This window comes from Anguilla rostrata, chromosome 3 (assembly GCF_018555375.3).
Source record: "Anguilla rostrata isolate EN2019 chromosome 3, ASM1855537v3, whole genome shotgun sequence".
NCBI classification, from domain to species: Eukaryota; Metazoa; Chordata; class Actinopteri; order Anguilliformes; family Anguillidae; genus Anguilla; species Anguilla rostrata.
In genome coordinates, this window is record NC_057935.1 from 63,338,495 (window position 1) to 63,365,693 (window position 27,199).

The 27,199-nt window shown below is 44.4% G+C and overlaps 2 protein-coding genes across 3 annotated transcripts in view; one reads left to right on the forward strand and one right to left on the reverse strand.

Moving 5' to 3' along the window:
* sash3 (SAM and SH3 domain containing 3) lies at positions 1–11,867 on the forward strand. The gene is made up of 8 exons (XM_064329280.1): positions 1–258; positions 2,770–2,865; positions 5,490–5,624; positions 6,146–6,287; positions 7,630–7,781; positions 8,635–8,847; positions 9,786–9,930; positions 10,916–11,867. The coding sequence occupies exons 1-8, from the start codon at positions 196–198 to the stop codon at positions 11,194–11,196; spliced, it is 1,227 nt and encodes a 408-aa protein (XP_064185350.1). The 5' UTR covers positions 1–195; the 3' UTR covers positions 11,197–11,867.
* Positions 11,868–12,228: 361 nt separating this feature from the next.
* Positions 12,229–27,199, reverse strand: part of zdhhc9 (zinc finger DHHC-type palmitoyltransferase 9) — a 30,048-nt gene continuing 15,077 nt past the window's right edge. For both annotated transcript variants that reach the window (XM_064329282.1, XM_064329281.1), the window contains 7 exons: positions 23,238–23,396; positions 21,536–21,673; positions 20,702–20,740; positions 19,682–19,794; positions 17,434–17,537; positions 17,079–17,184; positions 12,229–16,376 (listed from right to left, as the gene is read on the reverse strand). In XM_064329282.1, the coding sequence (XP_064185352.1) occupies positions 16,182–16,376; positions 17,079–17,184; positions 17,434–17,537; positions 19,682–19,794; positions 20,702–20,740; positions 21,536–21,673; positions 23,238–23,396 (854 nt within the window). In that variant the 3' untranslated portion in view covers positions 12,229–16,181. The remainder of the gene's footprint in view (positions 16,377–17,078; positions 17,185–17,433; positions 17,538–19,681; positions 19,795–20,701; positions 20,741–21,535; positions 21,674–23,237; positions 23,397–27,199) is intronic.

The window sequence follows — 27,199 nt, forward strand, 5'->3', positions numbered from 1 at the left end:
GCTGTGGGACTTCCTCTCACTCACTGTCTTCCACTCCTCAGAATGAGAAGCAGTTTTTCTCTCTCTCTCTCTCTCTCTCTTTCTGTTTATCTCTCTCTGTCTGAGTGCTAGCATCTGGGTGCTGTGAGCAGACAGCGACAGGGGTTGGAGTAACCATTAAGACCAGCTCACCGTGTGTTTGCCGCTTTGGGCAAGATGCTAAGAAGGAAATCCTCCAATGCCTCTGAGAAGGAGCCAGCCCAGGTCCCCAAGAGGAAGGTGAGTGTCACAATCCTCTTGAGCTAGTGCAAATACTTCTCGTGTTATTTGTCCAACGGCGGGTTGGTGAAGAGACTCAAAACCCTTCCCGGTCAAACCTCACCACAGAGCTGTGGGTGGACTTCTCTCCCTTCTAGCTTGTCATCACTGACCTGTTTTCCGTATAATACCAATTAGACAACACTTAATACATATCAAAACATTTTACAGCCCTTTAAAAGCCATCCTATCAGTTAAACATCAGACACTGCGGAGAAATATATTCCTGTGAAGATTGTAAAAAATCTGTCATGTCCATAAATTCAAGGTATATTCAACTGCAAAATATTCATACATTATTCATGCAAAACTGCTTCCAAAATAACATTACGTTTTTGGAATGTGACTCTAGTGGTTTATCGAGACCACCAGAGATGTGGAGTTGTTCCACAGCTGCCTTCCAAACTCCAGTGAACTCTGCCACACTTTTTCCACATCTTGACATCAAAATGTTTTCAGATTAAATTGAATGATCTGTTTTAATCATTCACGGCATCAGTTACTGAAATACAATTGTGGAGACTGACTTTCTGTATTAATTTGTATCACCACATTAATTCAATCTGTAAATACATGCACCTTTCATGGCATTATTTTTCCGTTTCAAGGGTTTAATTGTTTTTTCTTTTGTTGTGTCTCACAAAACAAAAGTGGTTCAATTTTCTGATAAGAAACTGTTCGTCTAGCCAAACGAGGGACGTCGAGAGGACCTGGGTCGGATTTGCATAGAGCAAAATAACGAAGAACAGTGGCAAACGGAAAACAGACTGCCGGCTCCGTGCATCTTATACGAACTCCTGCAGCGATTGGCTGTGTACTGTGGATAAGCCATGCCCACTTCCTGTGGTTAAACCCTGAAGCAGGATGGATGGGTATAGATAACAGTCTAGCTTGCTGTGTGCTTTTAAAAAAAGTTTGTGTTTCTCGAAAAGGAACTTCAGCTTCACAACCAGCAGCTGCTAATTGAACCTACCTTGCCATATTCATAGTGTTGATGCCTATCAGAAAGCACATCCCTCTGTCACTACTAAATGATCATTGGTCTCTATCGCATTCCGACTTTCTTTAGTTGTTGGCTTCCAAGAATACTTAGCATTAAGCTTGGATTCCAATTAATGAGTAGCCCCCATAAACATAGCCTATCGATTATGCATGCGCTCTCTGCGATGTAATCGCCTACAGAGACTCAGTGTCTGCTCTACTTTTGCCTTTAATTAGTTAGCCTTAGCCTTAATTAACCTTTAAAGCCTGCCAATGCTAATCACCACACATTTCAGACTGTTTTAGCGTGATAGATAAGAAGGGTTTTTTCTCGGCATACAGATTTGCAGCTTTTCTGGGAAGGTACAGTACGGGGCCTCTTTTGTGTAATCAGCGAGATTCTCTGATTTAAGCCTTTCTCTCAATCCCCGGCCCTATCGATTTCTGATATGGGGAACGGAGACATGATGTTTACCTCAGCCCGTTTTCGCGCTGTCATTCAGGAATGCCGCTGGAGTTCAGATAACTGCAATCCGTGTTTTTTTGTATTTCCCGCAGAAACTGAAATATTGTATTTGGTCATATTGATTGTTTGCTCTTTTCTTCCTCTTTCGTATGGTGCTGTGGCCAGCCACAGGACCCAGAGCAATGTTTTTGTTTCAGATGTACTATGCACAATGTACAGTAGGCCTAGAATGCATAATTATACAAGGGATAATTTCAGCATACAACACTGGATGATCACGCACATCACTGACGTTGTGACAGATTAACTGGATTGTGCTACTGTCTGCGGCATAACAGTCTGGTCCATCTGGGCTTTACATGCTGTGTACTACCAGGCCTCTCCAGGTTAAAAAAAAAAAACCTTTTAATACAATGACCTTGAGTACCATTATTCATTTGTTCAAGGACCACCTTCATCTGGGTTAACATGCACATGGTAACGCACACTTGGCATATCATCCATTTATGCAGCTATTTGCTGAAATGATTTAGGTTTAAGCGCCCCGCCCAAGGGCACGGACTGCGGCACTGGCAGTAAACCCCGCCAGCCGGTGCCTACCTGTTTTATTTGAGAATATAAAATGCTGTCTGCTATCTTTATTGCTAGATCAGTAAACAAAGGAAATGACAGGAGGGGATTTGGGGCCTTCAAAACCAGGAGCTCTACAGCAGACCTACATGTGTATGTGATGATTGACCCCAAGGGGTGGACTGGAATTGAGACTGGAGACCTACAGTTTCTTCTGTGGCTGAAACATCCAGTAACAACACAACAAACCAAAACCATACAATGATAAGTCATTATAATTTTCCCCTCTTAAATGAGCATTCATTCAGTAGTGATGTAAAGCCGGGGGTTGTAGAAGCATAGGCAGTTCCTTTTTGTTTTTGTTTTTTAGTTCTACATAAGAGCTGCAGGATCCCCAATAAGGCAGACACTCTGTTTGTTTCTTATATGTCACAAATCCTCTGTCCTTTCTGTAGCTCACCCTACAGAGGTCCAGTAGCTTCAAGGACTTCATGAAATCCAAGCCAGCCTCGCCAGTGGTAGCAGACAAGGAGTTTCACGTGGATGAGACTGTGAGTACTTTGGAACCAAATTCTGTGACCACCACTTTGCATAGATTCTAACTGACACTTCCAACAGATGGTTGCTGTTCGGAAATATTTCTTTCAATGAGCTGCTGATTTGTTCTGTTCTTTAGAGGAATTCTATTCAGAGAGAGAATGTTTTCATTTGCACCAATTACTCCAATTGAGCGAGATAATCATTTCTATATAACGACACCAGTTCACTCATTGATTAGACCACATTAAAACCTGTCATATAGGGACTCAAAATGGTTATCAGTTGTCATTCACAAGCTCATCAATATACTGTATTTATCTAAAATGTTAAATTGTGCCTAAGATCAGGCTAACAATATAATTAAAAGCAGAAGTTTTCATTTAAATCACAAACAAATGTGGTCCTCCTTGCCCACCCTACATCTAATATTTGTGAAGCACTTTGAGCATTCGTGCTATATAAATGCAAGGATATAATATTTAATTCAAAAGTTAGGTAAAATGTATATTACTTTCCATTATTCCCTCTATAATACCATACGATGGACCAAACACCAATAGCAATAATTCCATTTCCAAGATTTCTTGGATATTTTGTAGATCAGTCAAAGGCTACACACGTAAGTGACTGTTACTGGCATGCCCCCATGTCTTTAGTGAGTAGAATACATTTTTTTTTACCTTTGCTTTGTTTTAAGATTCATGGATGAATTATTAAGGCAAACTCTTTAAACATCTACAACTGCCCAAATGAACCATGATACTGCGTGATGTAAAATTTCAGAAAATGGTATTTCAGTAGCAGTAGCTTTCACTAAGGTTGAAAATATGAAAACACAGAGAAATACTGTACAAGTGTATTTACATCCTATGTGCTAAACCTAAAAATAAAATTGGGGAAGTTTAGTTGGATGGCACTTCCCCAAAAGTGGCATATATAGATGATTGCGCAAATCCCCTCGGAAAAAAACACTCATTCCATATGTTCTGTATACTGTGGTCACAGCCACCACCAAAGCAAAACAGCAAACTGCAGCCTCTACCCTCTACCTGCCGCGGTTTCACAAATTGCACGAGCGTTGCCCGGATGCATCCATCCTCTCTCTGTTGAAAACAGCGCTGCAGTATAGAATGATAGAAAAGGAGAGTTTAGAACGGATAGGGAAGTGTTCAAAGTCAAAAGTGGTGTCTCTCTCTCGCTCTCTCTCTCTCTCTCTCTCTCTCTCTCTCTCTCTCTCTCCCCCCCCCCTTTTTTTCATGACACTTGTTACATGTTGCCCCATCCCAGCACTTTTTTGGTAATTTGTAGTTGTCCTAATACTGTAGCTTATTCTTCTGCCTAGTTGGTTTTACAGAGGTTAGGTCTGAATAGTGTTCACTGTGTGAACTAAACTGTGTTCTCAGCTAGAAATAGCTGTGCAAAATAAGTATTGTACCTTACTGAACCTGTGTTTAGCAGTTGTCTATGACCATGAAATGCACTTTTTGTATGTCGCTTTGGATAAAAGCGTCTGGCAAATAAATGTAATGTAAATGTAAATGTTTTGTCTGTACAGTCTCTACAGTGCTGAATAGACATAGAAGCAAACTAATTAATTACTGCGAATTACTGCTCATGATGGAATATACTCTGTAATTATGACATTAGTGCTGACAATTACCTTGGTGTGTATTATGAATTTAAGGCATGAGTGATCCACCTCCCTTTTCATTTGGGTGCTGTGCGAGTGTGCAAGCAAATGTGTGTGTGTGTGTGTGTGTGTGTGTGTGTGTGTGTGTGTGCGTGTGCGTGTGTGTGTTCTGTGCAAATCCATACTCCCGGCCTTCTCTGGGCAGCAGATTGTGAGATATCATTGACCGCAGAGTGAATTTGGCATTAAGGCTGCAGATATAGGAGGAGGGGCATGCGTGAGTCACCGTGGTAACTGCACCACACCAAGGTCTCAGAGGCCTACTAGTGACACACTACTTGCCATTACAGTGAGATTTTACCAGAAGACAGTGACCAGAAGTCCTGTTTTTCCCATGACACCCCCATATTTCAGCCCCTTTTCCCATTTCCCCAAATTATTCTGGGAAAATCTTTATTTATCTTGTATTTCAGCCCTGTCATATTTCAATGGGTTTTCTGGCTGTAATAATTGTAGATTCTCATTGCATTTTGTACATGGACACCCTACCTCGCAATGTTTCAACACCCTCTGCCTCTACACACAGGCTACAGGATACAGGAGAAATAGAACAAATAGAAACTATTATGTTTATAATGTGTCATCTGTGTGTTTATATGTCTGTCTGTATGTGTTGTGTTTCTGTGTTTGAAAGGAAAGGAAAGTGACAGACTACTCTGCCTGCACGTTCCCAGAAAAACTTGATGACTCTGATGACCTTTCTTTTAATCTGTTTTAATGGCTTTTTCCATCTTGCCCAGGGACTGCAGTTGAAAACTAGCCAGTTGGCTAATACTGGCTCGTTTACAGTAACGTTCATTAATGTACTCTGCCCCTGCAAAAATGAACTTGTAAATAAATAACTAATGAACTTTGAATCGACCATATTAATTTCATAACTATTTTATAAAAGTAAAAATGAAACACAGATACACAGAAACACAAATAACACAGCTTACTTTCCAGCTGCCAGAGGACATACCCGTGGAGGATGCTGGGAAAAGCAGTGGTAAACTGGGGAAAAAATGGCGGGCCGCCATCTCACGCACCATGTCTCGAAAGACCTCCAGAATGGTGCAGAAAACCCTGTCAGAAGAAGGGGTACGTAGATACCAACAAACTTATAATTACACACTTTATTTTTGTTTATAATAACTCCCTCATAGCCGTGGCACAAGAGAACATATTAATAGAATATTAACTGGAAAAGCATAAAACTGAATAAATCGAATGTTGCCGTGGAAGCAAAAGCAGCATTGCTTTTATCACCTGTAGACAAACTACATCATGTAGTTTGTCTACAGGTGGTAGGATTTAATTATATTGTTGTCAGATCAGTATTAAGAACTGAGATTAAAGTAGATTAATTTTGGAGCCATTTAGGAACCTAGCACCCTCTGCTGGCAGAATTTGCCCATGTGAAAACTGAGTGTCCAATAATGGCTGAGCTCTGAATCAGTGAACATGCAGAAACAAGTATACAGAGATTATTATAGTCATACTCTGCACCTCATTGTATAAACATGCGTTGTGTGAATTCTAGATAATTATTTCACTCAGGGTGGGATACAGGGGGTGATACGGGGTTGAATCCAGACCTGAGGTTTTGCTGTGTGTTACAGGGTGAGAGTGGAGAGGAGGACTCCACGCCCCGCTTGTCCAAGGACTGGACAAAAGATACGTGCCCCAGGCAGCGAACATCTTTATGCTCCAACGAATCAGAGGACACCGCTCACCCTCCCCTTTCCCGCCAATTTTCAGGCTGTGAGTGCACAGTGATGTGTCAGGTCACACAAGACGCGTTTTACAACTTTGCAATGAAGTTGTGTGATAAAAATTTTTTGATGAAAGGTTTTTTTTTTCCACTCCCAAATCACAGCTTTGCATTTTATGTTTGCAACATGAAAAAATAACATAGTCATAGCTTGTTTGACTAGCTTGGGCAAATAGCTGTGTAGTGTATTAGAGTCAAACTAACTGTCCTACCTGCCAGGGATTTATCTTCATCATCCAGTTGCCCCATCCCAGAACTTTCAAAGTATGACAATTTAAATTAAAAAAAAAAAACATTGACATGCTGTGCAGTTATTTTAGACACAGACTTGCTACACCTGCTCTGACTTTGTTTACAACTGCAACACAATCTGCAATAGTTGGCAGAATCTAAACATAAACGCTTTACATACAGTGCAGTGCTTATGCTGTTTAGTTCAGTTGTAGTGCAAAGACAAGCCACAATAATTGAATTACAATACTTTTTTTTATGTATGTACTGTAAGTAATATGATAATAACTACATGAACAAGAAAAATCCCTAACAGGTAGTATATATATATATATATATATATATATAGGTATAATTGAAACAAATATGGTTATCATTGAGACAGACTAAGCTCTGAAACAGCTGTATTGCTGTCAACAGCTGTTCAGTGAAAAAAGTTACGTCCACGGAGCAGAACTATTAGAACTGCAGCCCTGCAGCGCAAACTCAAGGCATCGTACAGTTACGCTCTGCATGGGGGATGTTTCATATTACGAAGGCTACTGCTCGAGGGAAAATAAAAGCAGGGCTGGAAAATGGCAGCAGTGAGCACCCAGAGCAGCCGGCGAGGGTTATAAACGAGTCTGATTCGCTCTCTCCCAGAACTTCACACGCTCTCCATCTAACTGTGCAATAAAAGTCATAAAAAAGCTGTTTTCTTGCTCTCCTGGGACCTTGTGGATGGTCTTAAAGCGGACGCCTTTACCAGTCTTAGGTCAAACACAAATTTGAAGTGCTTTAACTCCTTAGGTCCCAGTAAAAAATAAAAAAATAAAATTTGAAACACTACTGCAGGTCCAGGAGAATCTTTGGCTGAACAACGTTGCCTGTCAAAACATACATCATCTGTATGAGAGAGAAAATAATTGGTGAAAATAGGTGCTTCCTTTTACAAATACTAATGATCCATAGGAATTTTACTAGTGTCTAAAGGGTTAGGATATTTGAAAGTATTTGACTGGGGTTCGGTCTGTGCTGGAAACGGGGGTGTTGGGGATAATGACAGTAATGAGGGGATGAACGGGCCGAGGTGAGGCATGATGATGTAATCCCTGTGCACAGGTGGCGACAGACAGAGCCTGGACAGCGGCTACAGTCAGAGGGACAGCATGCGGCTGGAGGACAGCACCTACACTGGGCCCTTCTGCGGCCGCGCCCGGGTCCACACGGACTTCACCCCCAGCCCCTACGACATCGAGTCCCTCAAGCTGCAGGTGAGGCGGCAGTGTAGCACAGTGGGTAAGGAACTGAGCTTGTGACCGAAAGGTCATAGGTTCGATTCCTGGGTAGGACAGTGCTCTTGAGCAAGGTACTTAACCTGAATTGCTTCAGTATATATCCGGCTGTATAAATGGATACAATGTAAAAATGCTATGTAAAAGTTGTGTAAGTCGCTCTGGATAAGAGTGTCTGCTAAATGTCTGTGATGTAATGTAATGTGAGGCCTGAATGGATGCACCTTATCCCAGCTGCCACACTGTATAACACCCTGCTGGTGAGGAACTGCCCAGGGGAGTCTGCAGATAAGACGATTTCCTACATGAGTAGACTGATTAACTAAGATTTTGAAAGGACCGGTCTATAGACCTCCTGCCATAAACTGTATATACTACCTGTCTGGGATTTTTCACGTTCATCTGGTTATTATTGCGTTACTGACATACATATGATGAAAATGTATTACAATTTAAATTCAAAAACACTGACATGCTGTACAGTTATTTTACAGATGGAACTGCTGTACCTGTCTAAGGTTTCTGGCAGGAGTAGTCTGATGAACTAAGAGTTTGAAAGGACCGTTCTATAGACCTCATGCCATGAACTGATCACATCTTGTGGGCATCACCATTAATCATTTGCCACTCCAGTTATAGTGGTAGCTCTTTGGACTTCACTGAGCTAAATAGCAGAAACGGTGCACTGTATGCAAAATGTTTATGTTTAGATTGTTCCAGCTATTGTAGAAAGTGTAAAACAAGCATCATCTCAATGACAATCAGGGAAACTTTCTGAGATTTTTACTGAGATTAAGGGAAAACCTCTATAATATACATCATTTCTCTGCAGAAAGGTGACATCATTGATATCATTGAAAAGCCACCAGTGGGCACGTGGACAGGAAAGCTCAACAACAAGGTGGGCTCCTTCAAATTCATCTACGTCACCATCCTGCCAAATGAGGTCACGCCCCCCCAGAAGAAGAAGACCCACAGAAAGAATCACAAGTCCAGGCCCAAACCCAAAACCATGCAGGAGGTGCTGGAGAAGATCGGCCTGACTGTAAGCACTCACAACGTCCCCTATGTTCAAACTCCAGCCGCAGCTCAAAGATTAGGGAGCTGCAAAATTAAATACTGATCACAGCAGAAACCCCAGGAAACACAATACTGACCATGGCCCCACACTGGAAAAACCGTGTAAGCACTTTGTCAAAAGGCAGTAAAAGACAGATAAACACATCCAAACACCCATTAAAATTGTTAGACACTGTGTCAATCAACAGTAAGCACAGTTATAACACTGTGTCTAAAAGGAGTAAATATTGAAAACACTGGACATGCCAAGATAAAATTAGCTGGATTCATGGAGCAGATGAAAAAAGGCATCTTGAGCCCAGTTCTGGTCAAAACTGTGGCAAGATTAGACTCTATGTTACTGAGCATGACACAGTACATAACAAAATCTACCCCTAACCCTAACAAACAACAGCCGCAGAAATTCTAAAACTTAGTAGTAGTTCACACTGAACACAACTTCTTTTATCTTACTGTCAGCTGATGTCCTTTTGATTTTAACTGACTTTTATAGTCTGCTTTATTGAGAGAAACTACATTTCACCATTAATATTCCTCAACTGAACCTCATGAACATACACCACACACTTTCAATTCTATGTTGACCACCCTTTCCCTGTGTAGAAACTCCTTGTGTAGTGTTCCATTACGGATTACTCTGCTCCATAGTCCCTTTTCTGTTGATGCTGAAACACTCCAATTTGATGGCCCTTCTGAAAATTCACTAAGGAATGTGCCCTAGTACAATGCTGTTACAACAGACATTCGGCCCTGCACTACATGGCAAATTTCTGTGTCAATATACAGCACTGGAATCCTGTTACCAAAACCAAAACCTACTGTAGTTAATAAAAACGTAGGAGCGGAGTACTCGTTGAGTCTATATAATCAGTGGTAAAACAGAAAAAAAAACTTTGCCTCCAGGATCTTGGCTCCCTCCTCTCCATGCAAGGCTTTGAGGACCTGGAGGACTTCAGTGAACTGAAGGGGCACCACCTCAATGAGCTGAACATCACCGACCCAGAGCAACGTGCGAAGATCCTGTCCGTTGTGGAGTTGCTAAACGACTGTAGGTTACAGACCATCACACACACACTCATACTGTACACCACGTACACGTCCACAGCATTGGAGTATTGCTGCACACCGTCATGATGGGCAATTCAACTCTCTGCCACTTGCAACTCAAGCACAGTTTCTACAGCACCCTCTTAATATTGCAGTACTACATTTTCTGTGGTATCACAAGTGCCAGGACAGCAATATTGGTCATACATAGACAGCATAAAAAAGGAACTAGTCATGCATGCAGTGGTTATTTTGTGGCAAATGAGCTTTACTATTTTACACATACTGTTCACTTGGGGTGGTATAATTGTCCCAGTAAGAGCTTTTGTGCTTCTCCCTTCCCGGTTGAGGAGTCTCCTTGTCCTTTTTCACCTCATTAACTCCAATAGAAACACCTGTTCTGTATCTGCATCCCCTGCTCTGAACATGGCCTCTACATGGCTGGTGCTCTTACCCAGAGGGCAGCTGTTCCAGGCAGCTTAGCATTGCTAGTTGGACCAAGCGCTACTGCGTATCACGCAGGCACTGAACTAAGAAGAAATGCAGTTGAGACGTCACCTCAATGAGAAGAGAGCAGGCTCTGTCCATAACATCAAACCTGACAGAGCCTATTTACCAAAATTATGGAAATTTGGTAGCCTCAAATACATTTTGACAAATATAATATACATATTAAGCTGATATCATGGCTTCGGGACACAAGTGTAGATGGAAGGAAGAATAATTAGAGAAGTCTCAATCCTAATCATGGAGAGCTGCAGGACATGCTGGTTTTTGTTGTTACTCAGCACTTAATTGATCCGTTAAAGCTGTTAATTACACACTTGGCTCACCTCACCTGGTTCCTCGGGTATGGATTGACTGTGGAATTTAAGATGAAAATAAAAACCAGCGGATTCCGTGACTCCCCAGGGCCAGAATTTAATATCGCTCCATTACAGCCTTCCGTTTCATTGCTGGTGTTAATTGCCGTCTCTCTTTGCTAGCCGAGGGCGAGTCAGATGTGGAGGAGAAGAAGGAGATGGAGACGGAGAAGGAGGAGGTGGAGGAGAAGGAGAAGGAGAAACAGGAGGAGGAGTGCAGCGCGAAGACAGACGCACCCCGAGACTCGGGCTGCTTTGAGAGCAGTGAGACCCTGGAGAACGGGCAGGAGGAAACGGTCCCGGAGCGAGGCCCGGGGCAGGAGCTTTCGGCGAGCCCCGACGCTGAGCTTACCTCTGTGGAGGGACAGTTGGAGGCGCTGACGGTGGCGGAGGAGGAGTCCTGAGAGACGCACGGTGAGCCCGTCCCCCCCCCCTCAGCAGAGTCCAGGGTGTCACTGCTGGGCCTGGAGGCGTTAAAAGCCATCGTCCGCACACTTCCAGAAGGGCCGCCGCCGCCCAAAATCTGAATGTTTGAGTCACGCATTCCATGCAGTGACTCACACTCTTTTCCTATGGTGCCCTTTGGATTCCATTTCAGGAGTCAACAGTCGCTTCAAATAAAGAGGCAGCTAGAAGTGAGGGGAACACGGTTCCTTGTGGTTCGGTAAAGGAACCCTCTGTTTTCTTCCGTTTGCAATCACTCTGCGGACCTCAAGATTTTGATCACTGTTTGAAGTGCCCAATGGTTGTCTTCTTGTTAGGAAAGTGTCGTTTTACATTGTTTGTTGATGGACAGGCGATGTACAAAATAGCATTAGTTGGCAATGGCAAAAATGTGTAGCGCCATATTTTTGTAGAATCTAATTACTTTTTTTTTTTCAGCAAGGACTGACTGAGATGGTCTGTGTTCAGTGTTTTCCCTATCCTTGCTATTCTGTGTATGCATATATGCATATGCTAATGTTTTACGATTCTTTTTTTTCTGTTGTCTTTATAGATTGTAGCAGGTATACTACAGTGGATGTTTGAGGATATACTTAATTTTTCATTCTGAATGTAAAATGTTTTAAAATTGCTTCTGCAAATGTACTGTGCATTGCGTGCAGTTTATTTTGTATGTACAATGGCACCTTGTGCTAACATTAGCAAAACCTGTTCACAGCTTTCCCCCCGCAGTCTCCACATTTGCAACTATAATTGCAAGTCTTTCTCACAATTTTAATATTAACTTCAAACAGTGTTAACGATTTCAACACTAGAATGCTGGATGTTGAATGTTTGAAGTCATGTGGCTGCAGTTGAAAATAACACTTCCACAATAAAGTACTGCAGGCGTACTGCAGTTAGTGTAATTACACCATACAGTAGGTACAGTGTAATAACACAGACATTTTTTCACATTTTAATGCTCAATTGAATACAATACCACGCGAGAGTTCGATGTTAAGACAAGTTTTCTTTTTATTAACACACATTGACTCCTTATGGAAAAAGAAGTGGGAAGTAAATAAGAAGAACAATACAGAATCACAGTGTTATTACAAAGCAAAGTGAACCTAAATTCATCTCCATCAGTGAGACCATACATGTATATATCATATACTGTATTTATATATTCAAACCTTTTTTGACTGACACTAAAGGCTTTCTCCTTCATATGATTTCATAATATAAGCAATTACACATCCCTCCATTATCTTAAATGAGAATTGTATGCCCATACATATGCCCGAATCTGTCACTAGCTGGAAAAGTTCAAGGTTTACCAAGCCTCACTGAAGTTTCAGTGTGGCCACTGACCAAGGCAACCTCAACGTTCACAAGTATTTTCCTCTCTGTTTCTCTCATCATTGCTCTCCTTTAAATCCACAATCAATAGTAGCAATCCCTGCTTTGTTTTAAAGTCAGTAATGTCACATTAGAGCGATTACCCTCAGACTGTTCATCAAATTCCATAAATCGGACAATCAAGTGAAGCGGGTCAAAATACAACCGCTATCAGCTCCTGAGTTCGGCACTTCCTGCTCAACAGTTCTTCCTGTTAAAAAGTAGATCATTTTTATACATATTATTTAAGAGCTAGTCATTTAAGGGCAGGTAGATTACTGGAAAAACATTTTAAACAAGGTAAGCCAGACAGGGAGTTACAGTACCAATTACATGAAAAGGCCTTCCATTATGCAATAAAGCTCTCAGGGAAACACATCTACAGACAGCACAACAGCAAGGTTTTCCCTCATAACCGTGCACACCTTGATCCAGTCTTTTGCTGTACGTCCCTTTTGTGTGAATTTTCATTCTACTCATTCAGGTGAGTGAGTAGTACGATCAGCATTGATTTCTGAAAAAAAAATTAGGGTTCCGTTTTTGCCTTGCCCCTGCACCTGCTATAATGCCATCATGAAATATTCCTAAAAACGACAGCTGTCACCTGTAGCTGCGACAACCTACCTTGGACCCAAGACTCTAATAATCATCGTGGGATTCAGAGCCTCAAAGTACAATAAACTATTGTTTCTTTAATGTTGCTGATGTGACCAAAACAGGGTTAGGAGTCAAAACTTCAGTCCTGCTGAAATGTTGCCATAATGTTGCATGGAAGCAGACATGTTGCTGTAACACAACAGAAAGGCAATGGGAATGCAGTGCTCTAGCTGGGTGCGTTGCTGTCCACCTGCCACTATGTATTTTTTTATTTTGTTTTTGTGGGACACTGGGTAGGATGTGTCACTTTTGGCCAAGGATGTGGACAGAGCACCCACACTCCATCCTCAACAATTATAACACCACTGCCTTTCAAATTACATAAAACCACCATCTTGAGCATTCATGAAGCCACCATCCTATTCACACTCGGAACATCAACACTTTAACACCATGAGACATGCAGGAGATCCCCCCGCGTGAGGGGGTCTTGACACCAATCAGTCTTAAAGTGGAACTGGTCCCTACAGCAGGACGCTGCACCTTGGTCCTTGGTGGCCCGATCCATCGATTCAGCAGTTATGGCACTCTAACGCATATGCAGGTGACACAGTGTGTCATCTCTTGGTCTATGTTTTGTTTAAAAATGTAAAATTTCACCCCTATTTTCTCCCAATTTGGAACGATCAATTGTATGCATGTTCACGCTCATCCATGCAACCTCCATGGTCAATTCAGGGGAGCACAGACAGACACATGCCCTCCTCCAAAACATGTCCTATCAGCCACTGTATCTCTTCACTCCAGGTAAGCTCACACAGACGCAGAGTCAGAGGAACCTCAGTATACAGCCTGTGAAGGCACTGTGTGTGCCTGTCTGACCAGAGGGTGTCCCCAGTGCGCAACGAGACACTCATGCCCTTCCCAAATTTTTCCCTTCCCCGGGCAATGCTACATCAATTTCTGGTGTCTTTAACCCACCCCCACCTACCCAAACCGTCCTGCTAGTGTCAAATCATTTCATTTCACAAAATCCAATTTCCAATCTGTAGCTGTCAACAAGTGACTGACAAGCGCTAACAGGCTCTACAATCAGCTCCTCAATATAGCATGAAATGAGCCGATGTGTGAGAGGGATGTGAAACAAAAGAACTCCAACTCTCACATATCCGTCCTGATAATGAGACAGCCATAGAAAATCCATCATTTCAGCTACGCAGCCTCAAGCTGAGAATGAAAGAAAAAGAGAAAAGCAAAAAGAAAACCCCTGGTGAAGAAAGACAAAACGCTCATAGCCAGAGTTATAGTACAAAAGGATACAAGACAGTGAGAGCAGGTGATTTCAGCGAAGACATCTGAGAGAAAGTTCTGGCACAAAACTGTGAGGCCTTCTATTCCTGAAACAGTGAAAACCTGGCCAAAAACCTGACGACACGAACACTGACATTAAAGCACAGGGTAGCAGCACCCCCCCCCCCCTTCTTAAGAATCAAAGCAGTTTTAGACTCCATCCTCCCCATATGTACATTAAAATCATGGCTTTATTTTATATCAGTTAATTCTTTTTTTATTTTTTGCTCCACTGCATCTTCCTGGTATATAAAATGGTCAAAGATTTTCGTTTATTTTTACCACACCTCGGCAATTTTGGACGGCTACCAAGAAATGACGTCAATGGGCACCACTGCGGACAGCCGTAGTTTGCATGGGCTAGTGCAGCTTTAGGATAAGGCACAGTTACCAGCGTCTGCCGTCTACAGCCAACCGGGCCTCCGCTCCCAACACACGGAGAACCACCCACGGCTCACAACCTGCCCCTAACCCCGACAGGGCCCCAGGAATGTGGACGAGCAAGGGGGAGTTCCCCTTCCCCTTACCGAAAGCTGACGAAGTGAAGCAAGAACAGCGAGAGAGAGAGAGAGAGAGAGAGACAGACAGAGAGAGAGATACAAAGAGAGAGACAGAGATAGGGAGAGAGAGAGAAAGAGAGACAGACAGACAGAGAGATACAAAGAGAGAGACAGAGAGAGAAAGAGAGAGAGTGAGAGAATTAGAGAGAGAAACAGAAAGAAAGAGAAAGAGCAGAACAGAGAACCAGCTGAAGAAACAAGTGCACAACAGAGTTGCAATACCAGGTCAGATAGACTGTTGTCTGTTGAAGTGAACCAGGGAAAAGGGAAATGGAATCTCTAAATGGGCCACCACAGCGCTGAAAGGGAGACAGATATGACCAACTCTCTTTTTGCCGTTTCCAGATCAAAGTTAGTTGTACAATCAAACAGCCACACCACACCACACCACCAACTGCCCCCATTTCCTCCTTCAAACAAATGTCTTTTGTGCCAATCGTTCTCTTAATTGCATAGGGGTTGCAAAGCACTGGAGAAACAGAACACTGTTAATTACACAACTTACAAAAATTGCACAAATCTGAAGGGACTGTCAGTGAGATATTATGACACTGGGAGTGTGGGGGGGGGGGGTGTGGGGGTGGATGGAGTTAATTGACATTTCATCAAAATGCAAAAAAAAAGAAAATACGAATCAAATCCATAACATAACTGCCATCTGGGCGGCAGTAAGCAAGAGGCTCCTGGATTAGCAGATTTGCAGTCTGAGGATGTTGCTGCCCTTTGTGGTTTCTCCATGCAAAGTGTAGGCAGGTGAGGGCGCAGGTGAGGGCGCAGGTGCTCACGCAGCCCCCCCCCCCCCCGGCGCTCTCCCGAGAACGACACTCAAGTGCGGGCCTGCACTCCACCGAAATGGCGGACAGTACAAAGAGGGGCTCTCACTCCTGCGCGCTCGGGGGAATGCAGGGCGCGGGGCTCGGTCCGCCGGTTTTTAATAAGACGGCACTCGCGCGTTTCCAGACGTCCGTTCTCAAAAGGTTCGGCTCGACCTCCCTCGAGGAGAGTGCGTTTTTTTTAAATTCAGAGTAATACTGGTCTTCTTCGCCGCGGCGCAGCTACTGGGTTTTCTCCTTGGCCTGCGCAGGGTCCGTCTCGCGCGACGGCGATGATGATGAAGAAGAAGATGCCGGGTCCTGGGGAGCGGGCGGTTTCTCTTCCCCGGGGGAGGAGCTCCTCTCGGGCGGGGCAGCGATGCTGGGCCTGGCGTCCTCAGGAGTGTGCTCGTTGGGAATGAGTGGAGCCGTGGTTTTCTGTCGAGCGACAAACGCAAATAAGTCACGAGAATCGCGTTGTTGCGCAAAACCCAAAACCGTATAGATATCTGTACAAAGTTAAGTACGTTTCGTGATTTATCAAGCGAATGATGCACTTTTTTTCTATTATGGAACTTCAAAGAGATCCTCCACAGGCAAAAAAAAAAGGAACTGAAAAAGCACATTAATAATACCACTCATGTGGTTCCTGTTTCTGCATCCATTTCTGCATTTACTTTGTCTACAGGTGGGACCACTTCCTCAACATCTGTGTATTTCCTGGCCACTTCAGGAGGATACACATGTTCCAACCTATCACCGTTTAGCCTTATGACATGCACACTCTATAATACTGCTCCAAAGAGATGATATTCATAGATCCCATTTTTGGACATACAATGTTTTTTGTTTTTTTGTGCACATGCAGGAAAAAAATGAAAGTACCACTATATCTGAACCGGCCATTTTAATATAGATTCCATCCCCAAAGGCCATCTCTCTGGATGCTCTCCTGCATCTTTAAGGCACCGCTTTCCCTCTTCACTTCCCCCCTCTTTGCCCTTGGCTCGGAAAATTGATTTGTGTTTTTCCGATACGTGCGCCTTTACGGTACAGCGTGCTGTATTTGGCAGCCTTCTCGAAAGCTCTCGTGCCCGATGCGGAGCAGCCGTAGTGGGGCAGGAATGCGGGCGGGCTTACCGTGGTCGAAGACTCAGGACCACCCGCGCCGGCGGAGGTTTCGGGCGCGGCCGGGACAGCGGGGCCGGCTGCCTCCTCCTGCAGCAGCTCTCGTTGGTTCAGCACACTACCAAAAAGGGGGGGGGGGGGAGAGAGAGAAGCAACATAACTAAATCTACATCTCTATTGCTATGACATCACAGCCACGGAACCAGAGGCAGGAACAGACACAAGGGGACGGAAAGAGAGAGAGAGAGAGTGTGAGAAAAGGGGAGGAGGAAAGGATGAGAGACGGTAGGGGAGGGAAGGAGAGAGAGAGAGGGGGAGAGTGAGTGAGGGAGAGAGAAAGAGAGAGAGGGAGAGGAAAAGGTCTTACCTGGGATAGACAGGTCCACACAGAACCTCACAGCAGTTCTTCCCAAAATTCCTGTGACTGTAGGGGTTCTGGACCCGATTCTTCCCGGACCATGAGCCCTTGATCTGTAGGACAAAGACCAACCCATTACTCAGAAGAAAAAAGACCAGCAACACACACAACACTTTCTATAAACCACACAAAGCCAAATATTGGACAAATAGCGCGAGAAACAGTCTTACTGAACGCATTTCTCTGTTCTTATACCTTATTCAAAAGCACAGTTTCTTTTTTAGATGTCATTCCCCCTAGGTTAGAGCTGACCTACAAAAAGGATCTTGTGAGGGATTTAGAGGTTCCTGGTTGCAGAAATGCAGTCAAGGCAAGTAGAGTCAGGCTCATTTGTCAAATAAACAAACCTCTCTGGAACATACACTTAAAAAGAAAATTTTAAGTGTATGTTCCAGATCATGTTGTTACCGTTTTTTAATTGAAACAGGTTCGTTGACAGCTTGCAGCTAATGTACAGGCTGTAAACCCTTTCTATGCTATATATGTCTTTATAAAAGTCTTTTAGGTTGGTTTATTTCATATTGAGCTGAATTCTAAGCAGTTTCCACTAACTAACAGCCAGATGGGGTGTGACCAACTTCACAGTGCGTTTAACGAACAAGTGTGAAAATGCTTCAGAAGTAAATTTATCTTTGGCATAATCAGTAAATTTATCCACAGAAAAATCTGTTTCTTCTTTTAATGAACACACAATTACTGAAACATACGATAAGGAACAATCTACCACATTTGCAATCATCAGCAAATTTACAGCAAAATTGACAAATTGGACCATTGGTTCTCAATGAGTGATGTAATGTGTGCAAGTGTGCGGTCAACTTTACATCGTCCAGACTGAAGGAGAGCATAAAACTCCCGGGCCGGCACAATAGATGGGCGGCAGTGTAGTATAATGGCTAAGGAGTTGGTCTTGTAACCTAAAGGTTGCAGGTTTGATTCCCCGGTAGGACACTGCCGTTGTACCCTTGAGCAAGGTACTTAACCTGCATTGCTCCGGTATATATCCAGCTGTATAACTGGATACAATGTAAGTCGCTCTGGATAAGAGCATCTGCTAAATGCCTGTAAACTAAACTAAACTAGATTCTTGTCTTTATTCGCACAACAGCCTGAGCCTGACGAAGCCCTGAGACCCTGCCTGCAGGAGTCTGCCTAGTGGACTGTGGGCCTTCGCCTGATAGCGAGTGCACAATTTAATCAATAACACGATAAAGGCTGCGCTAGTGTGATGATCAGCAGTGTGTCTGGACTTTGGCCTTCTTGATTAGTCGACAGTTGCAGACTTGCGCCTGGGGGGGGAGGGTTGTCTTTTATTCTGTGGTTCCTCTTTGGTCTTTTGCACCGCTAAATTTATTGAATATTGAGCCTTGCTGATGAGTTATTTTCTTTTGACACTGCTGTCATCATTTTTTTTGTCATACTACATCAGTATAAAGGCCCTTTATATAAAATAAACAACTCCAATAGTATGTGATTATGGTGAGAACGGCTTTGTTATTTTGCAAATTAGGCCACATACTTATGGAAATTAGGACACACCTTAAGCAGACACTGACTTAGGCAGAACAACTTCAGTCTATTCATATATTTTATTCAAGTCCACTTTTAATGTTTAAAGACAACAAGTAAGGCCCATGGTCATTTAGAAGCTTCTAGAAGGGCAGGAAGTAATGGGGAAGGGAAGCCTTTGCCATAACCTCCTACAGCAGTCCACTGTGGCATTCTTAGAGGAACCAGGCCAACCACACGAGCCGGAAGGTGCCCTCTCTTCCTCCAAACAAGCTACACGCTGGCCCATGTTTGGCAAGCAAACAAGCCCAGCAGGTATTGATGCTTCTATTATTAGCCTGATCAGAGAGGCAAGGAATCAGACAGGCAAACAGTCGCTGGTCTGCACATGTAGTGTGTTCCTGTGCACACAGCCTTGTGCTTCCAGAAGGCCAAGTGCCGAGGAGGGACAGGAGTGATAAATAAATCAGTCAGGTAAAGTAGGAGCCAGACCATAGTTAAACATACCCACCTCTGATTTCACTGCTGTACTTATGCCGCATGCAAATGCGTACGTGCCAGTCCTTGTGTTTATCCCCCCCCCCCCCCAGTCACGGGACGCCAAGGTTTGAAATGCTGCCCAGAGGACAGAGTCTGCCGTGCAGTGTAAATAGCAAACAACACAGAGAGTATGCTGGGAATTACTCACATCCTCGTTGGTGGTCTGGTTGAGGGAGATCAGGTAGGTGTGGAAGCCAGTCAGTCCCACCACAGACCACAGGGTGAAGAAGCACACCAGCACCTCCAGCACAGTACAGGGAGGTGGGTCAAGGGAACAACAACAGAAGCCATGGAGGACTTTAACAATGCTAATAAAACTCCAGATTAAAGGGCCATTTTACACTTTTATCCATATTTTACTTGGAGGAGGAGGAGGAGAAGGAGGAGGAGGAGGAGGCAAAGAAGGGGAAGAAGGATAAGCAGGAAGAGAAAAAGCAGAACAAGAAGAAGGAGGAGGTAGAGGAGCAGGAGGTGGAGAAGAAGAAGAAGTCAGTCATCACCTCCGTTGAATCTGTGAGCGCCCAGCTGAGCTGCACTGCCACTACCCAGACCAGCTGAAAGCATCCTTCCCACAATGCCACATCCAACTAAGCACTAATCCATTTTAAGTATTACACCTAGCCGGCCAGTGGAGCATGGCCTCCCCTTCTATAACCAGGTTCCTCTTTAAGATTTCTTCCTGTCAGGGAGTAATTTTTACTTGCCACCAGTTCAGTGTTTTTCTTCCCACTGGGGAGTTTTTTTTTTCAATTGCTTGCTTTTTGGGGGGGGGGTCGGCCCTGGGTCTTTTTTTTACCCAATTTTCTTTTGCATTCCCACCGTAAAGTGTCTTCGTAACCTCAGTGAAAAGCGCTATACAAATAAAATTGAATTGAGCCGAATGGAACCATCCAACAGCAGCTAGCCACAGCCGGCACAGGAAGCCAGCGTTCAGTCTGGACCACAGGGCACTTCCGAGCACTCATTTTACATTGTTGCATCTCTAATGGGGCCCGGTCATCCTTTTTTTTTTTTCTTCAGTGCAGTCTTTAATGTGGCCAGGCTTTCAGTTACTTACGCCACTGGCTCATTCTGACCCACGCAGCTGTGGCAGTTAGCCCCTCGCGCCCCTCTCACACAGAGGGGGAACCTACACCAAAAGCCCTGCTGAAAGGATATGTTCCAGGAGTGTCCCGAATGGTGCTCACGAACCCGGAGTCCACCGAACCTGCAGGCCAAAGACACGTCGTCAGCGTGGAGACACCGACGCACGTGCATACACACCCGAGCACACACACGCACGCACTATCAAACAAAGACACCTTATTCACCACTCTGTGTCCTTCTGTAGGGAGATGCAAATTAGAGGTTAAATGGAAAGAGGCTGTTCTCTTAATCAAGATCTCGAGCTTAGGGTTGATGAAGCACCATAGTAACAACAGCTTTGGTCTTCTCATGCCGTTTGCTTTGCATTAGAACAAAATTGGGGGTAGATGAAACGCAAGCACTTTCCTGTGGGCATTTATAGCACAGAACTGGTTAAAAGGGCCTGCACTAGGCCCCTGGTACAATTGGACTTATAGAAAATGCCTCTTCAGTAATATATATTTCACTTCAGCTTGTGTCTTTCAATGGCCGTAACTAGTGACCAGAACGCCTAAAAAAAAACCCTAAATAAGCATCACAATCTTTACATTTGTCACTCCCTCTCTACCCACGATCAGTGCAGTCCTGGGAACCACTGTCAGGAAGGAGTCAGGAGAGTATTGCTACATGCTAACAAGTATATAGCTGCAAATATACAGCACCCTGACTGCCGCTGCTTGAAGGAGACACATTTAACACCTGGAAGCTCCTCCCAGGCCATGACACCCCAAGCACAGGCCACGCCCTCACATAAATCCATCGTAGGCCTTTCCCCCCCAGGTGCAAGCCATGTTCCTAAGGAAGCCCCACCCACCACACACCCTCTAAGCACAGGCCACACCCCTCCCTACAGATGCTCCCCCAGGAGGTCACTCACGCAGCACTACGTGGACGATGTCGAAAGTGAAGATGTAGATGGTGAGCAGGGATAGCGACAGGGTGAACAGGTAGAAGTAGCGGTAGTTCCTCTTGCCAACGCAGTTGCCCACCCATGGGCAGTGATGGTCAAAGCGATCTGGGGAGATAAAGAGAAGGAGGGGGGGAGGGGAAACACAGGGATGTGTCAATCACATGTCAAAGTGTGCCCATCAAAATGTCCTTTGCAAAAGAAATTGCAAAAAAAACGCGGCCAAGAGCACCAGTGTCGTTTTCAAAGGCAGGGGAGAAAGTGCCCCTTTTCCTAAATTGTCTGGGCTAAATATAACTGCGCACTGCCCCTCTCCGTTTCCTCTCCCTGGAGAAGAGCCAGGATGGAGACTTTGAGGGGTACGCCACAATGCTGTGCCAGGCAGCAGCATGAAACCTTGTACGCCACAGCTCATCACATATAACCGGGATGGAATTTCACAATGTATTCATTATACACAAATCCTAGAGTGCAGGCTCATTATTTTATTAAAATCTTTTGCACATGCTCCCGAAAAAAGAGATAACACTGGGTTACTTAAACAGGAGCTTGAGAAGCCAATCAAAATCAACCAGGTTAAAAAAAAAAACACTGATGCTATACCTAAATGGCATGGTACTGTGCATATGCATTTTTCCATGACAGCAAATGATTCTTGTCTGGATGTACAGCCAGGAGGACCAGAGGCACGGTTTGTTAAAAGCAAGCCTGCTTCAGCTGCTGAGTCATTCTGAGCCAGCATTACGCAGACAGACGGACAGCATATTTTTACCCAAGATAGACACTCTTTTGTCTGGACTGATCGTGGCAGGTTTGTTTTATAATCGTGTCCATTTCTGCTGCTCCTGTGTGTCATCAAATCAGAGCTAATTTACTCAAATCGCCTTTCAAATGAAGCAAAGGACACTTCAATCAGCAATCAAAGCCACGGGTGAACACATAAGAAGCCGAACATTCAATCGGACCCCGTGGCCATTCATCTCCAATCTCTCGTCACCCAGAAATTACACACACAGGTGAACACAGATGGAGCCAGATATCCACATTTCATCAGTGTTCATATTTCTCTAAAATAATGAATCCTCTTTATTATAGGGGAGTCATTTATTAATTTAGATGAAGCCAGGATATAGACTCAGATATAAGAATACAATTTAAAAATATTATACCTGAAATTAAATACTTTTGTTTGCTTAGAACTTTAAAAATGATGTGGCATAGTGAGTTCAGTATATTTCCATTAAAAAGTGTGCAAGTATATCATTTTCCTCCACCTGCATTATTTACCATGTACCTGTATATACAACTGCATGTGAATATGATTATATTTTCCCTCTTAAGGCCAGTTCACAGACCACTCAACAAGATGAGAATGCCCCCCCTCCCCCCCACAAAAAAGGTTGGAATATTACTGAGTGAAGACTCCATAGCCCACATCAAAACAATGGATAACAAAGTAAATTACTACTGTATTTGACATGTTGAATTTTGGAGATAACTGCAGCCCACAGTTCTAAAACTCAGTAGTTCACACCGAACAAAAACCTCTTGTGAAAACGTCTTGGCAGTTGATGACTTTTTGATCTGAAGTGACATAAATTACAATGGCATGCGCAGAGAGTTCGGTGAGGAAGAGGATGGAGGCGCCGCCGTGGCCTTCCCACACACTCACCCACGCAGTTATCGCAGATGCTGCAGTGGGAGGCGCGCGGAGGGCGGAAGATCTTGCAGGTGTAGCAGTACTTGAGCTTCACGATCTGCCCGTTGATCTGGACGTTCCTGATCCGCGGAGGGGGCCGCTGGCCCGTCGGGACGTTCCCGTTGGCTGCCTCTGAGGAATCCGAAAACAAACGGGACGCTTCAGACCAGGCCGCGACACCGCCTCCCGCGCCGGGGCGACCCACATAAACACCGCAGGGTTAACTGCGCACTCCAGCACACACAGCTGATTCATTTTTACACAGCGAGGAAGCCAAGAAGGATGACGGGCTTCGGTAAAGCAAATAATCCAGACGCGACCGAACCTCACGGACATCAGGGAAGCCACTCTAGGGGCAGGGCTGCCCAACCCTGTTCCTGGATATCTACCATCCCGCAGGTTTTCAATCCAACCGTGACGAAGCACACCTCGTTCAAAAGCTACAGATCTTGTCGAGCTGCTAATTATTCAGAATCAGGTGCGCCAGGGTTGAAATGAAAACCTACAGGATGGTAGACCTCCAGGAACAGGGCTGAGCAGCTCTGCTCTAGGGCATTCTGTCTACTGTAGTGACTACATTTGTTTATGATGGTCCATCATCACACCAGCTTGTTATTATCATTCATCAGTGAGTTCTCTTCACTGTGTCAGATGTTACTGTATGTTACCCCCATTACAGTGTTATTTCTGATATTTCAGTGAACTTGCATTCACACTTCTGAGAAGACGAACTGACCTTTCCCTGAAATAGTCTGTTTAAATAAGCATGTGAATTATTTATATTTTCCATTTGAAATCTTTAAACCATTTGCAGACAACAAAGCCTTGAGAGTATTTTAGTTTGAAACATGCAGCAGAGAAAAGCCAGGCTGAGTAAATCTAATTATTCACACACCCAAGCTGTTTGTGCAAGTATGATCAAAGCATGGACTTTCAACCCCACACCCAAACAGCAGTCGCCATGGCAACTGACAGAGAGAGAGTGAAGTTAAGCTTCCGTCTGAAGATTACTTGTCCTCAATGCAGAGACAGTGTAACAAAACATGGGGCGTGAGACCAGCACGTTAACCCAGTTTTTAAAGTGTTCAATCGCTGTGGTTATGACATACAGTCACCAACTGTCTCTCCCTGAATGATCTGAAGACTCCGTCACCCCCACACTCCTCATCTTTGACATGCATCTCAACGCACGCTAATGTAAACCAGTTACAAATTTGCCCGAGGTGGGATTTGAACCCGGGCCTCTTACTCGCCCAGAGGCCGCAAAGACAAACACACTGCCAGTTAGCTGAAGGCTGAATTTGCCCCTAGTTAAAGGTAACATTGTTATTTTTAAATACGAGGGTTGCATCGCCAGAGTGTTGTCACGGTAACCTGTTACGAGGCCTTCGCTTTACTGCACCTCACTGTGCTTTGCTAGCGACCTAGCTGCCCTACTCCCACTGCACTCACACCCCTTTGACTCCCCCTCCATTTGAAACTCCCCAACAACCATTTTTTCTAGGATGCTGATGCAGGTCACAAGGTAACGAGTTAGAGGTCCAAGGTGAGATTCGAACCGGAGCCTCTCACTTGCCCAAAGATTCTGAAGAATCTGTTACCAGTCAGCTAAAGGCGAAATTTCCCCATGCAACCTCTTTATTTTTTAAACCTGAGGGTTGCCAGAGAGTAACAAGCTACAAGCTACGCTGTGCTTACTAGTGAACTAACCGAGCTACACCCACTACACTAACCAGTTACTGAAATTCTAGCGGTTGAATATTGCAGCTGAGGCCTCATGATCAAGAATCTTGTTCTCAAGATGCTCAACCAGTAGAATATCGAATTCAGGAAATTAAATCATTCTGCAACTGATCTGGTGCATTGACCACATATTGAATCCTCTCATTGGGTAGTTAACTTCTCCTTTGGATGTTTGTATTACTGCTAAGGTAGAGATACCAAGTCTACAGTGCAAAACCAAACCAAGGTGGCTCCAAAAAGTCAGAAGCACAGAAGGGGAAATAAAAACTGCACTATATAAGCAGTTATCTAACTTAACAGCCGGGTGAGGGAGCCCCACTCACTACCCACTTGGAAAGGAAAAAGCACACAATGGCAACAAGCACCAAATTATATCCAAGTGAAGTTTGCTTATGGATGATGAAGATTATTAGTTGGTCCGTTATTACTTTCCGGCTCTCGAGAGTGGAAAAAAAACACGAAATGAAAAAGCGGTAAGTATATGTTTGCTGAATGAGATAACCGCCAGGGTCACAGCTTTTTGTCATGAAGAACGCAATTGAAAACGGAATAGTGAATTTACAGATATGTTTAATTAGGGGGAGTGGGGAATCGTTTTATGTAACCTAATCTAAAACTCAGATTAAAAAAAAGGAGTAATATATTGAATAAAAAATGGCCGACAACACCCGGCAGAACAGGGTGCTTCCCTGAGCGGGGACTGGTGTTTGCCCAACGCCGCTGCTGTCTGGCATTCCAGGAAGAGGTCTCATCCGATTAGCACAGCTCCTGAACCGCAGCGCTTAGCACACGGATGTGAGAAGCAGCCGGAACAGCTGGCGTTCCATCACCAGGCCAGCCCCACCTCCTCACCCACGCTAAGAGGAGACACACACACACACACACACGCATGGACACACACACACACACGCTCGCACACATACACACACACACGCATGGACACACACACACACACACACAAACACACACACACATACACACACACACACTCGCACACATACACACACACACACACGCATGGACACACACACACACACACACACACAAACACACACACACATACACACACAGATGCACGCACACATACACACGCGCACACACACACACAAACATACACACCTGCCTCTCAATTCGTGCTTCCCAGAGCCTGAGGACCTGCCTACGGCAAGGCAGTCAGGGTTGAAACCTGTTAATCAAGAACGACGATAACAAAAAAAAAAAACGTCACAAGGAAAAAAAATGCAGACGCAGTCCCTGAACCCAACCTGCCAGGCTCTTCTCTTTTTAACTAGCAGTTGTCAACACTAGAAAACAGCCAAAGGGCCTCTTTATTCTCGGCAAAGAACGTAGGTGAAGAATCAAAGTGAGCTGACTTAACTGTGTAATTAACAATTATAACCTGTGTACTCAACATCCATAAAGTACCAGGGCTGGGAACCCTTGCTCTTAAAAACACAAGAAGTGTTTGAATGTTTGTTGCCTATATATTTACCAATTCATCATTATTTATCTATTTATTCATTCACTCATTCACTTTTTGAAGATCTGAGTGCATACCCTCCACTTGCTGGCTGTGGGCACCATAGAATTCTTGTTGTCGGCACCATAGAATTCTTGTTGGTGCGTTTAAAGGAAAGAGATAGGGCCAAAGAGGGAGAGAGGCATCACAACGATGCTGTGAATTCACCACACAGGACTCTGCGGGGTTTGCCGTCCTTCAGAAGAACCAGCCTCGGGGGCCTCGTGCAGTAAGGGCTGAAGTCACGGCAATGACAAACAGGCAGTGCCTGGAGAGCTCTCAGCCGACCACCTGCAGGAGAATTCATTACACCCGAAGCTCCTACATCATCTGGACCCCTGACCATCCCCCCATCCTCCACTCTCCATCCATAATCAAACAGGAAGGGGACGCTTGAAGGGCACTATGAATCTTAGCTCCAGACACTGGCTGTGCACAAATCGGGAGGGGGGGGGGGGAGTGGAGGTGTAGGGGGAGGTGCAGAGCGAACCCAGACCCACAGCCGATACACACTCGCCTGCAGGTCTGCCAGTCACACACTGGCTCACTGTGGAGAAATGTGCCAGAGGCTCATGCACCAGAAAACCTCCATTAAATACAGCAGAGGATAAAACACATTAAAGCCAGCCAGACAGAAAGGGAGACAAAATTAACTGTGCAGGACAGTCCAATT

Excerpts from the sequence above, each read along its gene's own strand:
- sash3 (XM_064329280.1), top strand. The coding sequence starts at position 196 with ATGCTAAGAAGGAAATCCTCCAATGCCTCTGAGAAGGAGCCAGCCCAG. Across the intron at positions 5,625-6,145 it reads AAACCCTGTCAGAAGAAGGG|GGTGAGAGTGGAGAGGAGGA; the intron begins GTACGTAGATAC and ends TGTGTGTTACAG. Across the intron at positions 8,848-9,785 it reads TGGAGAAGATCGGCCTGACT|GATCTTGGCTCCCTCCTCTC; the intron begins GTAAGCACTCAC and ends CTTTGCCTCCAG.